At 37.1% G+C, this 17894-nt stretch overlaps 1 protein-coding gene across 1 annotated transcript in view; it reads left to right on the forward strand.

Annotated features, from left to right (window-relative positions):
• ENTREP2 (endosomal transmembrane epsin interactor 2) overlaps window positions 1-17894 on the forward strand; it is a 649682-nt gene that overhangs the window by 511710 nt on the left and 120078 nt on the right. Inside the window, exon 5 of the mRNA XM_075208108.1 lies at window positions 10956-11063. Coding sequence (XP_075064209.1) covers window positions 10956-11063 — 108 coding nt within the window. The remainder of the gene's footprint in view (window positions 1-10955; window positions 11064-17894) is intronic.

Consider the following 17894-nt stretch of genomic DNA (forward strand, 5'->3'; position numbering starts at 1 on the left):
AAGCAGCAGAAGAGAGTGTAGCAACCTTGAAGGAGTTCTCGAGTCATTTTATTTTAGTCGTAAAGGGTTTGTATAAGCAGCAGTGGTGGAACTACTGTGGGTATAGGGTGTGCGGCCAAATGTGGGGGGGCAGCAATGCTGGTCGTCACCCGCACTCCCTCCTCTCCAAGGCCCATGCACCCCCACCAGGCCTCTGCTCTGTTCTTCTGAGCACCACATGAGACTCTAAAAAAAAGCAGAGAGGGGGCCCAGGATGCTACAGAAATATCATTGGGCCCTTACCCAAATTTTACTATGTGGCCCAGTGATGCACTGTTCCCCCCTGACAGGTAGTCTGCGGAGCCTTATTTCACACTATCTAGAATTCATATCTCACACTGAAGGTGACTTATCAAGGTTCAAACACTCATATGCGAAATTAACTGGCACATTGGTTTTGCTTCTTAGCTTTAAACATTGCAGTGTTCATACAGTTTACAAGAAATTGTAAGAGGTTTCTGGCAATCCATGTGGTATTTCAACAGTACAATGGACCTAGCAAAACTGTGCCTTACCCATGTCCCAATCCAGTAACCCATGTCTCTTTTCCCATCATGAATTCAGGAATGTTATTCAAAAACGGGACTGAGACAGATTGGGTGTGCATTCCTATTCCCCATTCCTCTATGAAAATATATTAGTAACTGTGTAAGGAGACAATGTTTCTATTTTATTTATGTGAAACATACTGTGTCTCTTGGATTTGTTTGCTTGCTTATCTAGCCTAATTTGGTTTTATTACAATTTTACACTATTGATAGGCATAATCTGAAAATGTGTGTCTACAGCTGTGCTCAAGTGTGACAGTGAGGCCATCCACACACTAGTGCTGACCCTCGTGTGAAATCACCATTACCTAAGTACATGTGATTTACTGTCTATCTCTTTTGAAATAAACAGATCAGGGATGCAGAGGGAGTTTTTGTTAACTCTCATCTTTGTAGCAATAATAAATTACTATAAAATGATAATAGTTTCTATTTAAACAACATTTACTTGACTTTTTGGATTGGTGCAAGTCTCAGTGAAAATGTGATCTCAAGGAAACATGTTGTTTCCATAGACAACAGTAGGTAGAGCCATATTTGGCTAAACCACAGCTTGCTCATTCGTACTGTCCTTCTCCTTCTTAGTGATACCTAAACGTTGCTTTTCCATTGCCCTCCCCATGAAGGCTTCTCTTTTCTGCAGTGTAAGTGTTCACTCAGTTCAGATATCAGGGAAAAATATGATGAATATAGGACAACAAAAAAGTAATATTACAGTACATGACTAACGAGTAAATAAATAATAAAAATAATAAAATGAAAACATTCACAACATGTTTGTGACATTAGCTGCTAAACCATTAGTGACATAATTTAGTTTAAAAGCATTTCATTTGAAGATTTATGTAATAGAAAATGTAAATAAATGTATATTTAATAATGCATCTTGCCACTTGCATAAATATAATCAACACATTAATCCTTTAATTCTGTTTCTTACTGCTGGGATGATCTTTATTCTGTGAATATTAGTGTGGTGACTCATAATTCTTGTGAAGTTTTGTTGCTTATTACAATTATAAAGGAAGCAAGAACAAATGAAGATTTTTTGATCGTTCTAGAAGATGTAGATGATTTCCCAATCACCTCCTGAACTCTAACCTGGACTAATTTTTTTAGCAACAAGCATACCATTAGCAAATTACTCATCATAAGTACAGTGTTGCTATTGAGTAGAAATATGCATGTTATTGAATGAATTGGTTTTCTGATGTTTTAGGTATCATTAACAAATTCAGAAAATGTTTTTTCAAATTCAGCTATGGACGTGGACCAGTCTAATGGCTTTATTATTAGAAAATACATGTCTACATCTTTAATATTGCCAATTTTTTTTAAAAAATAATTAATACTGTGCATTTAACCATACTGGACCTGACTCATCAAGGAACATAAATAGCGATATGTGCTGTATTTTGAGTAAAATTGCACTGCGCATGTCCAGAAACAGACCATACGCCAGAGAACGCAGTAATATCTAATTCACCTTTGAGTGCAAAAGACCCTTACTACAGATTACGATTTCAGGGGTGGAACGGGGAGGGGAATGGGCGCATGCATGTAGTCAATGTACAGTAAAGGCGTGCGAAGCTTGAGCGCAATATCCGATATAACTTTCGACCTCTCAAAGGTACGTAGTTTTCAGTCATATCACTTACACCAGTTATAGGTCTGGTGTAAGTGCCGAGTGATAGTGATGGCGGACGCAGATGCGTGCCAGAACATGTGTGTGCAATCAGTAGCATTTGTAAGTATGCATCTTATATACAGTAGACATAACATCCTAATAAATGTGTTTTATTGATTAAATAAATATATGTATATATATATATATGTATATCATAATAATATAGTTATTAATGACTAAACATTTTCTTTTTTAATATATATATATATATATTTGTTTAAAAAAATGTTTTGTTATTAATGACTATATTATTAGCAGGTGATGTTAACTGATTTCTCTTTTTGCATGTGTTTGTTTGGGACTTTATATTCCACTTATGTATTGGTCGTATCCTGCAGTGTATTGTCTGCTAAAGCAGAGCGGATCTAGACCCAGATTCAGCAAACATATATCTTTAGATCCACTACCCATTGAATACAGATATACGTATGCCGATTTACATTAAAAGGAAAACGTGCAATACATTTGTTTCGTGCGTCTTAATGAATTAGGCCCGCAGTGTTTATAGTTTTACTACAATATTTAGTCAATAGTGTGTGCATTTTCATGAGGGGCTCTATCAAGACTGAAATGTCCCATCCTTCTCAGTTGTGTTCCCTCACATACCAAGATACCAAGTCTTAACTAAGTAAGTAAGTAAAATAGGTTTTTTGTCCTATTTTATTTTCTGAAACTTACTTGTGCAAATTTATTGTATGTCTTGTTATTAACTTTTTTTTGTAATTAAGCCTTGGAAACTTTTTTCAGATTAAATAAATTAATCTAGTGTGTTCTTCATGATTCTTTGTGAAGTTATGAAGCCTGGGGAAGTTCATGCTACATGTGTATATAATTTAAGTGTGTAAGGACACCATAATAAATCTTTGGGGTGGTAGAAAAGGTATATTCTTTGCTAAGTGACTAAAGTGGCACCAGTCACAGACAGCTGTTCAGATTGCTGTATCTGGGACAGGCTGAGCGCTCATGACAATATATATATATATATATATATATGAAGAATGTGGACACCTCTGCTAGAAACAATCTACCGATGTGCATGCTACATTCACTTATATGTGACTTGTACATGAACATATATATATCATTCTCTGTACTGTATTTATAGTATCAACTATGAAGAAAAATGTATCAGTAAATACTATACATGCAATACTATTCTCTGTTTCTAAACCTGCTCTGCATGCCACTCACAGGAACACATTGAGTGCAGTGGAGCAAGAATTTATCATCTGCAAAGTACATCATGATACAGAGCAGTACAGTGCATTTCCAGTCGTCTTGCCCTTTAGAGAATTGTAGCATTTCTTGCACAGCAAATTGTTTCATGATGTCCTTAAAATGAAGTAAGTAAGCCCTGGAGGAAGCTGTTAAACATACTGAGAAGCCAGCCTGGTCCACATTGCTGCTCTGTATTCATTTCAGGACATAATTATTTGTGCGCCTACCTTAGCAAAGCCTTTGGAGATCACCATCCAGTATCAAGTATGAAAGTAGTAGTTTTTTTAAATTTATTTAAATATGCATTGCTTAAGTGACCCTTTAACCATTTTTCTTTTATTCGACAGGGTATCATATGACTTTTTAAAAAGTTCATTGATTGCTTATATTTCACTGATAAGCCTCTATCCCTAATTTCGATGTTATATACATATTTTGTTTGTTTTATTTTCATCCATATATATTTTCAAAGTGGGACCTATTCAGAATTGGAAGGAAAGGGAATTCCATTAAAAGAAAAAGAATCTTAAATGTGCTGCCACCTTCCACCCTAATCCCATAGACTCATTCAACTTTCATGTATTACCAAGAGAATTTCAAGCGAGGTTGTCAGGCAGAATGAAATAATTATCTTGTCTGTAGTCATATAAAAGTAGGGCCAGTGTTACCCTTAGGCAAACAAAGATAGTTGCCTAGACTGCTAATGGTTAGGAGGTGTCTGATACTTCTCCAGTGAATTGTTTGTGCCAGCGGTGCCCCTATATGGAGTGTCGGACACAGGGCCATAACTAGGGCTGTGGGAGAGGGGTGACTGCCCAGGGCGCAATTGTGAAGGTGGGCGCAGTTTATGAATATTTTAGGCTAATTTGGTTACAATTGAGGGCTGGGACGCTAACATGTAGAAGCATCAGCCAGCAGCTTCTCATATGTAAATGCAGGATGCGCAATTTAAAAATACAATGTGGAATGTTATACTGTAGTGCAGGATTCCAAACCAAATTTGAAATTCCACAACAATGGTTCACATCTTTGCTATCATGGTACAGTTTTTTGGGTTTTTTAAATAGCACAATAGTTGTTATTTTGTGCTGAGGTGCGATGACCTTTAAGTATCATCCAATCTAGGTATTTTTTTTTATAAATTTCAGTATTGTCACATTTATAACTTACTGCCCTTTTTTGTCTGCATTATCGCTAGAAGCAATGAAAACATGTTCAGGCAGTACGAGACATGGACAGGAAAATGTTTCAGTGGCAAATTTGTAAAATTCTGGTCACTGGTCAAGCTTCTGCCAATATTCCAGCAATTCACAGTCAGCAGAAGTACTAGGTACATTTCTTTTATGCTTCCACCATTTTCTGTCCATTAGTTGCAGAATCGGGTGGGTCTTCATCATTATTTAAGAAACAACAAAAAAAAACTTCTATGTCATACCCAGGAAAATAGATTTTTTTATGAATTTTTAATAGATTTTCTCATACCTTGATAAGGAGGTTTGATGAAAGCTGAATATCATTATATTGTTCTTTACTACTGACATGAAGTTATCTTGAACATATTGCCAATTTTTTTTCTCTTACATATTTCTTTTTCTCCTGTTTGAATGATTGAAGAGATTGTGTACGTGTTTATTGCACTAGCATTGATTTACTTTTAGATGCAGCAAAAAAAAAAAAATTTTCAACTCGTACCATTTTAACAAATCCATAATGTATTGCTTGTATATTTCAACAATTATATAAGTGAGGACATGAAAGAAAAGTACAGAAAATGTGTTTTGTAACAAAATATTAAATAAATGCACCAGTTGTGGTCACGATATATTGCCTGTGTAATTCTACACATAGTGAATATGTGTAATGGCAAGTGTAGGCAACAATTGTCTTTTGTGACAGTCAGTTTGTTGTTTGATGGTGTAGGATTAATATAGCTAGGAGTTTCATAGACTCCGTGTAGCTATTTGTGGACCAGACAACTAATTTGTGGTGTTAGAAAATTTCTCACATCAAACCAACTGAGAAGACAAATGAGAAAATTGTCCAATACCTCTGGTTGGCAGGTCAATTCAGACAATGCTCATATGACACAAATTGTTACATTTGTTCAACTTCAGATAGCGCTAATGAACAGAGGAGGGTGATTTTTAGTGGGGTTTTATTCATTCTTTGAGAAGAGGGATTTGTTCTCCCTCCCCTTGGACTACTTTGGATCAAGAAATAACATTGTTAAGGGTGGAAAAGCAAAGTTTAAGATATTTTTTAAATACATATTTGTTGAATTAAAGGGTGGGGAATGTGTGTCCTTTGTTCAATTGTTTTAAATATATGTTGTCTATGTGCTTTATTTTTGTTTATTTGTATAGTGCCACCGTATTACGCAGTGCTTTTCCGAATATATTGAGTCACATCCGGCTCTGCCTCATTGGAGCTTGCAGACTCTAAAAAAACATACAAACTAAGGTCAGAAGCCAGCTAACCTACCCGAATGTGTTTGGATTGAGGGAGAAAACCAAAGTACCCAGATGAAACCTACGCAAACAGGAGGTGAACATACAAACTCCTGTACCGGTACCCTGGTCCGAATCTAACCCATGGCCTCAGCGATGTGAAGCAGCAATGCTAACCACTGCAGCACTTTGAGGCAGTAATGCTAACCCCTACTAGCCAATGCAGGTAAAGCATTGGCTTGGTTACAAATGGTTTCTAAATGGCAGCCCGATAATATTAGTTTAGGAAGCTTGCAATGTAGAGTTCATTCTGTAGCCATGTATAGTGCCTATAGAAATCATTATACCCAAAATCATTAGCTTTTGTCACATTACACCATGGAAATTTAAATAAATCAAACTTTTCCAGCTTAATTTACACATTTCGCCTTACAACATTCAACTAACGGAAAAAAGGCAAAAATTCCGAAAATAACAGGTCTGGAAAACTGATCATTCCCCTGATTTAACACTTTGTAGAGTGACTTTTTGCTGTTGTTACAGCCATCAGTCTGTTTGGATATGTCTCTACCAGCTTTGTGCACCTTTGGTGAGTTGCGATGGACTGCTCTTTTCAAGTCCATCCACAGATATTCTATTGGATTTAGGTCAAGGCTCTGACTTTGCCAGTCAAGGACATTCAACTTCCTATCCTTAAGTCACTGCATTATTTTCTTGGCGGTATGTGTAGGGTCTTTGCCATGCTGGAAGGTGAACAACCTGCCCATCTTCAGTTGTCTAGCAGAGGGCTGCAGATTTTCCTCCAGAATTTGGGTGAACTAGGGAGCATCCATTTACCTTTCAATCCTGACCTATTGCCAAGTCCCTGCTTAAGAAAAACACCTCCCCCACATAATGTTGCCACCACCATGCTTCACAGTAGGTATGGTGTGTTGTGTTTGGTTTGCTCCAAACATAGTCCTTAAAGTTTAGTCCAAAATGTTCTATTTTGCTCACATCTGACTTTAAAAACTTTTGCCACATGACATAAGAATCTTCCAAGTTTTTTTTGCAAGGAGCGAACAAGACTGAGTGTATCACTATTTCAGAAGAGGCTTTGTTCTTGCCAGCCTGCCATACAGGTCAGCTTTGTGTAAAGTTTAGGAGATAGTTGTCAAATGCTCAGACTGACCAATCTCAGCCATAAAGGCTTGTAAGTCCTTCAAAGTTGCCATTGGCCTTTTGGTAGCTTCCCTGATCTATATGCTCCTAGTTTTATCCAGTTTGGAGGGACAGCAAAATCTAGGCAAGGTGTTGGGGGTACCATACACTGTCCACTTCTTAATAATGCTTTGAAAATTGCTCAGAGTTAGAGTAAAAGCCTTTGAAATCTTTAACTTGTGCCTTATACCGGAGCCCTTTTGAAAGCACCTTTCTAACCTTGGTGAATTATTTGCCTTACCATGCACTACTAGTAGTGGGATCTTTAAGGCACAGCCAATTGTTATTCTGAAGAAATGAAGGTCAGGGAGTAGCCAATTACCTTGTGTGATCTGGAAGGTCATTGGATATACCTGAACAAGTTTATAGTGGCTAATCTAAGGGTATGATCACTTATCCAAAACCAGGTATTTTAGTAATTAAATTATATTAATTGTTGAGACTTTTTGCAAATGTTATTTTCACTTTGATGCTGAGGGTTATAAAGTGTAAATATAGATAGAAATAAAATGTATTTAATTTATTTAAATTTCCATGATGTTATCTGACAAAAGGTAATAATTTTGACATGGTATGATGATTTTCTTTAGGCACTGTATAAGGCTATTCTTTTGTGTTTTTTTCAAAATGATCTGTGTCTGCCTGCACAGTTCCCACTAAGTTGAGCAATTTAGAAATTATAGTGTTAAAGACAGCAAAGTAAACACCATTGTATTTGGTAGTAGCATATGCGCAATATAGACAGTCAGGTGGAAGTCTCTTAAATTAAACCTTAAACTCTTATTAGTGGATATGTTGAGCATCGATACATGTCTATTCACTTCTCTTTCCTGATTTTTCTGCTAGCATTTACCCACTCTTGTAAAAAAAAAAAAAAAACTAAAGAAAAAAAACAGTGTTGACTATAAATCTAATGGCCCACGCCGCTTGTGCATTGCCCCGGACAACAGCTTCTACAAATAGCAATATATTTAATCATGAAAGAGCAATTTCATAGAAAGCAATGCATTGTTTTCCTTCTCATAGATGAAGTGCATTCTTCATCATGAAAAAGTTACTATTTATCCGCTAAGGTCTTCATCTGAGATCACATTAATGTACATTTGTATAGGAATTGGACTATAGTTCCAATTACCATTGATGACTAATGTAACAGTAGAAGAAGGGAACTGTTAAACCTAAATACACAATTGTAATGTATTTAACATAGCTCCTTTCTTTGAAACTATTCCTTGTTGAATGTATCATTCAAAAGATATTCACTAAATTCCAGGCATATTTCAAATTAAATACAATATTCAGATAGATCACCTTTTCGTTTAGATGAACAGAGAGAGTCGCATGCATATTGATTGTACCATATGCGATTAATCCCACGCTTTTTCCATTGAAGTAGAATAGGAAAGGTTAGGTGCAATTCAGCGCACACACCACACTTAGGGGTTGCAGGATTGTCCCATATGTAAAATAAACATGGGCCTTCTGTACAGCGTATACAGCACAAACAGTAGAGCCACCAGCTTATTCAATTGATTTTTTCACTGAATAATTATATTTTGAGAACTATGTTTAAAACAAATATACCTGATTGGTTTAGGTGTAAACTCCAGCCGTACAAAATATACATTTCCTATATATCTCAGAAAAGATGTAGCACTGAGCACATGCTGTTTTGTTAGGAAGCTGAACACTGATTAACATCACCATGGAAACTATAAACATAATACTTATAGTTGATTAGCTTGATCTTTCCCAGTAATTATGTTTCTTAATTCATACCTTAAAAGTGAAATGCTAATTGTTTTATTTTCCATTGCTGTACTAAAACCGATCACTGCAGGAAAGGCAGGTGTGCCCCACTTCTGCCTGTGACAGAACTTTCTTTTATGGCAGTCAGGAAGCAGTGACTGGCTGGATTTAGTATATATTTTGCCTAGTATTATAGCAATACTCTACATCTGTCAGGTTAATGGAAAACCATTTAAGAGATACATCATGCTGGTTTCTAGGTATAGGAGTTTTCAAATCCTACAATACATACCCAATAGATTTAGCCATATTGCCATGAGACGGTCATTGGTGTTAAAAATAGTTTGGCACAGAAAACGCCATAATACCTCTATGTACAGAAGATGCAGTACTATTTTTACTTTTGCTGCTTTTCAGCCAAAAAATACAGATCTGGAATATTTGCATACTGTAAAGACAACAAATAGGTTTTACTTACCTACTATCCCTGTCTCCCATTGAGATTTCAGAGTCTTAGTTTGAATAGCAGTGGGCTCAGTCTTAAAGGAGGTGTTAACCAAATTTAAATATCTTATATTAAACCCATTCCTCTCAACCAGCATAAGAGCAGACATTGGCTCCATGACTTTATGTATTCATGGGAGTAGGGGTTAACATAAAATATTTAATTTGGGAGATAATCTGTAAGGGCATCACTTCCAACATATCAGGGATTAACGTGCGCTGACTGGCTGCCTGCCATGGCCATTGAGTGAATGCTCCCAACACACAATCTGTTTAAAATTCTTCTGCCTGCCACAGCAAGAAAATTAGCTTTTACAAAGTAATGAGCAGAACCACTGGCATTTTGAGAGTTGGGGGAGGAGAATTGAACATTAAATATTTAATTTCCGTGGACATCTACTGTAATCCTGCAGTCCAGTCATTTTTCCTGAGGGAGACCTGTTCTGGGGAAACATAACTCAGCTAAACAGTTTTTTTTCAAAATAACTTTAATATACAGATGCAGTTTAACATTTACAAAATTTTGAATGGTCCTTTGTGGTTTTGATTAGCAAAAAAGGGTTAGAATTGCATTGGGAATTTGTCTGCTTTGGTCCTCAGCATGTCAGCTCCTAGTCTGCAGACCTTTTGTCACAGGTTCTTAGGGAGGTGTATGCCCAAACTGTGTCAGCGGGGATAACGCTGCAGCTATGATAATATACTGGCAAACCAAAGGAACAAAGTCTCAGTTTCTTTTTAGGCCATCTTAATATTGCCCTATGACTGCCATAGTTTATGCTGAGCTTCCTGTATGGGCTTTCCCCAGACCACCACAAACTCAACAGAAACACTGTAGTCTGTTTGTGTTCCTTATTCATAGCCAAAAATAGGTTTATAATGCAGTCATAAATTTAAATTGTACTCGAATGAGTGGATCAATCTTAGGGGAGATGTAAGTTATGCTAGTACGTTAATATTGGCTACTATTAAATTGACCGTAGTCTCTCTTGGTCTATGTGTGTGTGTGTGTATGTTAAGGATCTTAGACTGTAAGCCCCAATGGAACAGGGGCTGATGTGAATAAGTTCTTTGTACAGCGCTGCGGAATCAGTGGCACTATATAAATAGCTGATGATGATGCTGTAAATATATATATATATATATATATATATATATATATATATATATATATATATATATATATATATATATTTCAGTGGTTGAAATTTGGAAGTGGGGTATGGAAACATATATATTTACCTCATATTTATGCTGCAAGAATGTGAGAACATAAGATATACTGGGCATTATAGTCTTTTGCTATTCAGACAGAAAACAATAAAAGCATTTCATCATGATATCAGGTCATGTTGGCTAGCACCAATTGATAACATTTTTGTGCCCTGGATGAATTCAGCACTAAGGGGTTAAGATCTAAATAAACGACAGTGCAAACTAATTAATCCCACACTGAATAGATAGCAAGTGACAGCCGCTATTATCAAACCAATTAAAGATGTTTGCAGTCCTGTCACATGCATTTCAAGATAAAAACCTGATGGTTTTCTTTGCATCTTTTCACAGGACCTGTTGTTCAGTGTGTGTGCTCTGAATATTATCTCAACAATTGTCTGTGCTTTGGCTACAGCGATGTGCTGCATGCAGATGGTTTCTGCTGATGGTCTACAGCTGGTGAGTAACATGGAAGAGATTCAGGAACGTCAGTTCTGTTCATGAACCCAACTCCCAATAACATGAAATGTGTTTGTATAACTTGGGATTCAGGAGAGAAGGCGCTGGTATGCTGAGTCCATCAGTAAAATATAGCCCATTATAGCGTAATTATAATACTTTTTAATTATACGATTTTTAATGTAACACATACTTTAAAATGCAAGTAAGCAATAATCTACTATATAGACAATACAATCCTCATTAGTTTTAATTTCATTCAATGGTTTTGTCACGTACATAATTCTCCGGCCTGTTCATTCTGCCAGAGGTATTGAATCACTTGAAGCTTCAGACATTGCCTAATAGCATGGACTTGTATACTTACTTCATACTATAGTATTTTAAATAAAAAGTAGATTTAAATGTTTAATTTAAATGATTAATTTTAAATATGACCCGAATTTATCCTACCTGACAATTTTTGTAAATGAGGCTCCTAACTCCTGCCATGCATTGTGTAAACAAACTCAATTGTTTTGGAATAAGCATGACTTATCTAGGAAATGGATCACAGGGAAGAAAAACAATTCATTACATAATGACTTTGTTCTGATTACTGAAAAGAATGACTTGCTTATTGTAAACTTACCCCAAGGCACTTCACTTAAAAAAAAATCTCCATTAATATGTAATATATAACTATTTTTCAGTAGAAGAGAAATTTTTGCTTACACCAATTGAGATAATACCTTGGACATTAGGTCATACATAGAGCAGGACACCCTACAATTACTCACACTCTACAACACTGGAGACAACATAGGTCTATTCAACATATCGCAATGGTAATATCTCCTTTTGCCAGGCCCGGCGCTCCCATTAGGCAAGGTTAGGCACTTGCCTAGGGCGCCGGGATCTGGAGGGCGCCTGGAGGGCGCCACAGAATGGTAAATTACTTTAAAACTGTGCGGCGACCGCTGACCATACCTGTCACGGCCGCCGCACAGCATTCAAATGCACGGGGAGGGGGGAAGAGGCTATTGCTCACCACTGCCGCCTCTCTGCTCTGTCTCCTCCCCTCCACTCACTAGTGTCAGTGAGTGGACCTCCCCTCCACTCACTAGTGTCAGTGAGTGGAGGGGAGGAGACGGAGCAGAGAGGCGGCGGTGGTGAGACAAGGTAAGGAAAGACGGGGTGAGGGGGGAGGAGGGCGCAGATTTTTGCGGGGGGGGGGGCCGATTTTGTAAAAATGCCTAGGGCGCCATGGACCCTAGCACCGGCCCTGCCTCTTGCGGCACTTACATTTAAACCAGACTTCCCCCCTGACTTGGAAACCTTGGCCATGAAACATTGCATATCAGCAAAGGCGGGAGGCAGGCTATTCTAGAAACTTTACATCTATAAATAAGGTGCTATTTAAGGAAAATACATAAGAATAAAGAAAGGACTATTTTAAATACTTTGCAGAATGCAAGAATCTCCTAATCACTCCAGGCCCGATTCCTATTCGCATGCAACCTGCATGTAACTTGCGTTTAAAAAATAAGCATGAAACTTGAGTGTAGTCCAACCGTATTCATATCCAAGTGGATCCCAAGTTAAGTCTGGGTGTAAGTATGCTCTGCCTAAACATTGCTTGCCGTATGTTAACAGGGGAGGATACGCACATCCATATGTGCAATATAAAGTACCATCAGAACCCATGTAAAAAAAAATGTTCTAACAAATAAATGAACAACTCATCATGCATTAAATATATAAATCATGATGTTTTTACTGTACACAAGATGCATTTTTATATTATTTCTTACTTGCATACAAATGTGCTATCTAGTGGCACGCATACCTGTAGATTTTAATACAAAGACAGTCATCATTACCAGTCAGCACTTACACCTGCTCTGCAGCTGGTGCAAAACTTACTTAGAGAACCCCAGGATTTGCCCTTACTGTACATTGTCTACGTCCATCCACCACTCCCCAACTCAGTTCTACCCTTCAAGTCGTAGACAGTCCATAGTGTCAATTCAATGCATTCGGGATCATATAAAATATATATGTCTCTTTGTCTAAGACAACTTATACCTGGAGCCAAGACTTGGGAAAACCAATAGCATTATAACTGTATTAGTCACACATTATAAAATTATCACAAAATGTCCCAGTGTTAGCAAAATGTTTTCAGGATTACTAGATACTTGTTAAAGGTGTAAACCAGCTGCAGGCAATCTCTCTAGGGATGCCCTGTGCTCTCAGCATTTTGGATAGAAGTAATAAACATATCTAAAGAAATATTAGGAGAAAATATACCGGCTCTCCCTGAATTATTGAATTATGACGAAGAAAAAAATCCCTTCTGAAGCACTTAAATAATGCAGCAAAAGCTGCCAGTTCAGTCAAATGAACATTAACCACCCATCCATCTATAAAACATTGGTGTAATAGGCTAGATTATTACAAGGTGATGTCATTGCTATCCCTTGAACGATATACTGAATTCACTTCTACTGGCTCCATTTTTGGAATTTACAAATGAAGTGACATAATAATTAGCCGGCAGGCATTATTCTTTTGTCATAGAAATCAGAAACTATAGAGTTACCATAAAAGACTTATGTGAGGAGAAAAATGTGGTGTATAAGATGACTTAAATTAAGGTTTTAGGACCTAGAAAAGCATTACTGATGGTGGTTATAAGACTGACACAAGGTGGTTAAATAGATACTAGAGACCTGATTCAATAAATACTGAAATATAATATAAAATTTTTATATACAGTCATGGCCAAAAGTTTTGAGAATGACACAAGTATTGGTTTTCACAAAGTTTGCTGCTTCAGTGTTTTTAGATCTTTCTGTCAGATGTTGCTATGGTATACTGAAGTAAAATTACAAGCATTTCATAAGTGTCAAAGGCTTTGATTGACAATTACATTAAGTTTATGCAAAGAGTCAATATTTGCAGTGTTGACCTTTTTTGTTGAAGACCTCTGCAATTATCCCTGGCATGCTGTCAATCAACTTTTGGGCGACGTACTGATTGATGGCTGCCCATTCTTGCCTAATCAGTGCTTGGAGTTTGCCAGAATTTATGGGTTTTTGTTTGTCCACTCGCCTCTTGAGGATTGACCACAAGTTCTCAATGGGATTAAGGTCTGGAGAGTTTCATAGCCATGGACCCAAAATTTTGATGTTTTCAACCCAGAGCCAATTAGTTATCAATTTTACCTTATGGCGAGGTGCTCGATCATGCTGGGAAAGGCATTGTTCGTCACCAAACTGTTCTTGGATGGTTGTGAGAAGTTGCTCTTGGAGGATGTTTTGATACCATTCTTTATTCATGGCTGTGTTCTTAGGCAAAATTGTGAGTGAGCTTACTCCCTTGGCTGAGAAGCAACCCTACACATGAATGGCCTCGGGATGCTTTACTGTTGGCTTGGCACAGGATGATTGTAGCGCTCACCTTTCCTTCTCTGGACAATTGTTTTTCAAGATGCCCCAAACAATCTGAAAGGGGATGCTTTAGAGAAAATGACTTTACCCCTGTCCTCAGCAGTCCAATCCATGTACCTTTTGCAGAATATCAGTCTGTCCCTGATGTTTTTCCCGGAGAGAAGTGGCTTCTTTGTGAGCCTTCATGACACCAGGCCATACTCCAAAGTCTTCGTCTCACTGTGCGTGCAGATGTACACACACCTGCCTGCTGCCATTCCTGTGCAAGCTCTGCACTGGTGGGAGGGGATCACTCACAATTTTGCCTAAAAACACAGCCATGAATAAAGAACGGCATCAAAACATCCTCCAAGAGCTACTTCTCCCAACCATCCAAGAACAGTTTGGTGGCGAACAATGCCTTTTCCAGCATGATCGAGCACCTTGCTATAAGGCAAAAGTGATAACTAAGTGGCTCATGGATCAAAACATCGAAATTTTAGGTCCATGGCCAGGAAACTTCCCCAGACCTTAATCCCATTGAAAACTTGTGGTCAATCCTCAAGAGGTGGGTGGACAAACAAAAACCCACAAATTCTAACAAACTCCAAGCATTGATTAGGCAAGAATGGGCGGCCATCAGTCAGTATGTGGCCCAGAAGTTGATTGACAGCTTGCCAAGGCGAATTACAGAGGTCTTCAAAAAGAAGAGTCAACACTGCAAATATCGACTCTTTGTAATTGTCAATAAAAGTCTTTGACACTTATGAACTTTGCTATTTTTAATTTTCATTTTTAATCTTTAGTGTGCCTTTCCAACACATGTATTAGTGTTTTTATCCATTAGATTGGTTTTAGATATAGGTGTATAAGGCATTTATACTTTATTGACTTGTATCAATATTAATATGATGCGATCGATTGATAAAAAGTTCTGGATTCATATGTAGGAACCCTATTTAATGTTTTATTGTTTTTTGGTTTGTTTGTTTTAAAAGTTTTTCTTTTTAGTTTTGTGTTTTTATATTGAATTGATGTTTATAAGGACCCGCGAGCATTTATTATAATTGAAATTGCACAGAAGACCCGGAGGAAGCCTATGATTGGTCCGGATGTAAGATAAAAGACTGTCATTTTGTTAACTCACCACGCCTTGATAAAGATTTACAATCGAAACGCGTCGGCAGACGGGGGTGAGTGACGTCATACGCTTACAGCGGAGGTTCCACCCGTCGTCTCTTCTCTTCAGACAGCGTGGATCGCGGGAGTGTTACCCGGGACACAGCTGGCGATAGTGGATTTAACATCAACCACGCTTGTTTTGAAAGGAAGGACGGTAAGAGTCCATCTATCTCCGTTGTAGCAGGACTCAGCGCTACTTATTTTTTAGAGTTTATTACATGTGTAAAGTGTAAAGTTTTTATGTGTGGAAATTAAATGGGAAGATTTTACACTATGGAGATCTATTTCTTTTCCCTTCTTTGGTCCTTATTCTGATGGAGTGGATATTCGGATTTGAAGGAGTTGGTCACAGGAGAAACTATATCTGTTTGGTTCTATGCTTGAAATTTCACTACGTCTAGTTCATCTATGAGATCAAGATTGAAAAATTGGATCAAGCATAGAAGAATTACATCATTATCATCATTTCCGGAGTTTTGGTCGTTTTATTACTGTACTTGAAGGACACTTTTTTTGGGACTATTAACTTTGGAGACTTTTAGGATTTATACCATCAGCGCCAATTTTTCCTTACACTTGTTGTATACTTATGAAATGCTTGTAATTTTGCTTCTGTATACCATAGCAACATCTGACAAAAAGGTCTAAAAGCACTGAAGCAGCAAACTTTGTGAAAACCAATATTTGTGTCATTCTCAAAACTTCTGGTCATGACTGTATGTTCATGTTTATATGTGCTTTATATATAAAAACAAGGGAGAAGTTAACTTTTTTATATACAGCAGAATTAAAATGGACAAATTAAAAGGAGAGTTACTTGAATATGCAGCTTGATTTTAAGAAATAAAGATTATGTAAAACATACGTGCTATAATAAAAGGTTTCAGTTTTAGTGATCCCAAAGAAAAAATGGGATTTTGATTGGTTAAATTGTATGAGTGATTGATTTTAAATAAAAAAATAATTATTTCATATTCTAGAACAAGTATTAAGGATTAGGGTTATATTTACTAAACTGCGGATTTGAAAAAGTGGAGATATTGCCTATAGCAACCAGATTCTAGTTGTCATTCTGTAGAATGTGCTAAATAAATGATAACTAGAATCTGATTGTTTACTATAGGTAACATCTCCACTTTTTCAAACCTGCAGTTTAGTAAATATACCCCTTAGACTAAATTCAACAATGTATTAAGTAAAAGGCTAAGTAAAAACTGTACAAATACATTTTATTCCAAGAAAGTGAAAGCAGTGTAAATTTTTTGATTATGAAAAACATTGTCTGGTTTATTATCGGCTAAAAATGTCTTAGTAACTAATGACATTTTATTGTTGTTTTAAATATGGGGCTGAGCTCATTAAATGGTAGAAGTAATTGCCATATTTACATTTTTTAATTTTGCAATTTCTACAGCTATATTGAGGGTTCTAGAACAAGCAAACAAGGTTTAGACTAAACTAAAGAAAGTGTTAATTATTGATTCTACATAAAAGATCTGGAGAAAAACATTATAAAGAGAAAATTAAATCTTAGTTACTGCTCTGTAAGTCCTTTGAAGCTAATTGCTTCCTCCAAATTGTATAACGAGGTAGCAGTTGGTTGATGTGTGCTCAGATGCATTGCAGTTCCTCCTGCCCATGATCATTTTAAACATCCAGAGACCGTTTTGGTCTCAGAAAGAACCATTTACATGTGTGATGTTTGTTTAGTCGCTTGCTTAAGAATTCTTATTGTCCAGCATCTGCCTTTAATGTCTTCTCAATTATTGTAATTCTTGCCTAATCCCAAAAGCATTTTACCAGTGTCTCAATGAGGCTTCCATTCTTGGTTCCGGGCAATCTTTCATATGCCCGTGCCGTCTGTGTTCCCAGTTGTTGCATATGTTTTAAAGCTGCACAGTGCACCCGGCTGGTCTTTAAGTAGCAGGTAATGAGAATGATTACTAAGCAGGGATTTTCTGACCTTTATTTGTTCAGAAACCCAACATATGAAAGGAAAATACCCAAATGCTGCTATATATTGCCTACCATCTTTCTGTACATTTTTTGGCATGTAAGTACTTGTTCCAACTCGTAAAAATTAAATGTAACGTTTTGAACACTAAGGGGCATATTCAATTGTCGGCGGAAACGCCGAAAATCTCGCAGCGCGTGCACTATTACTGTTATTACGGTAATAGTTCGCGTAAACCCGGTTATTACGGTAGTTTTCTCGCGGGATTTCAGCTCGCAGCTC

The sequence above is a fragment of the Mixophyes fleayi genome, chromosome 4, assembly GCF_038048845.1.
Source record: "Mixophyes fleayi isolate aMixFle1 chromosome 4, aMixFle1.hap1, whole genome shotgun sequence".
Classification (NCBI taxonomy): domain Eukaryota; kingdom Metazoa; phylum Chordata; class Amphibia; order Anura; family Limnodynastidae; genus Mixophyes; species Mixophyes fleayi.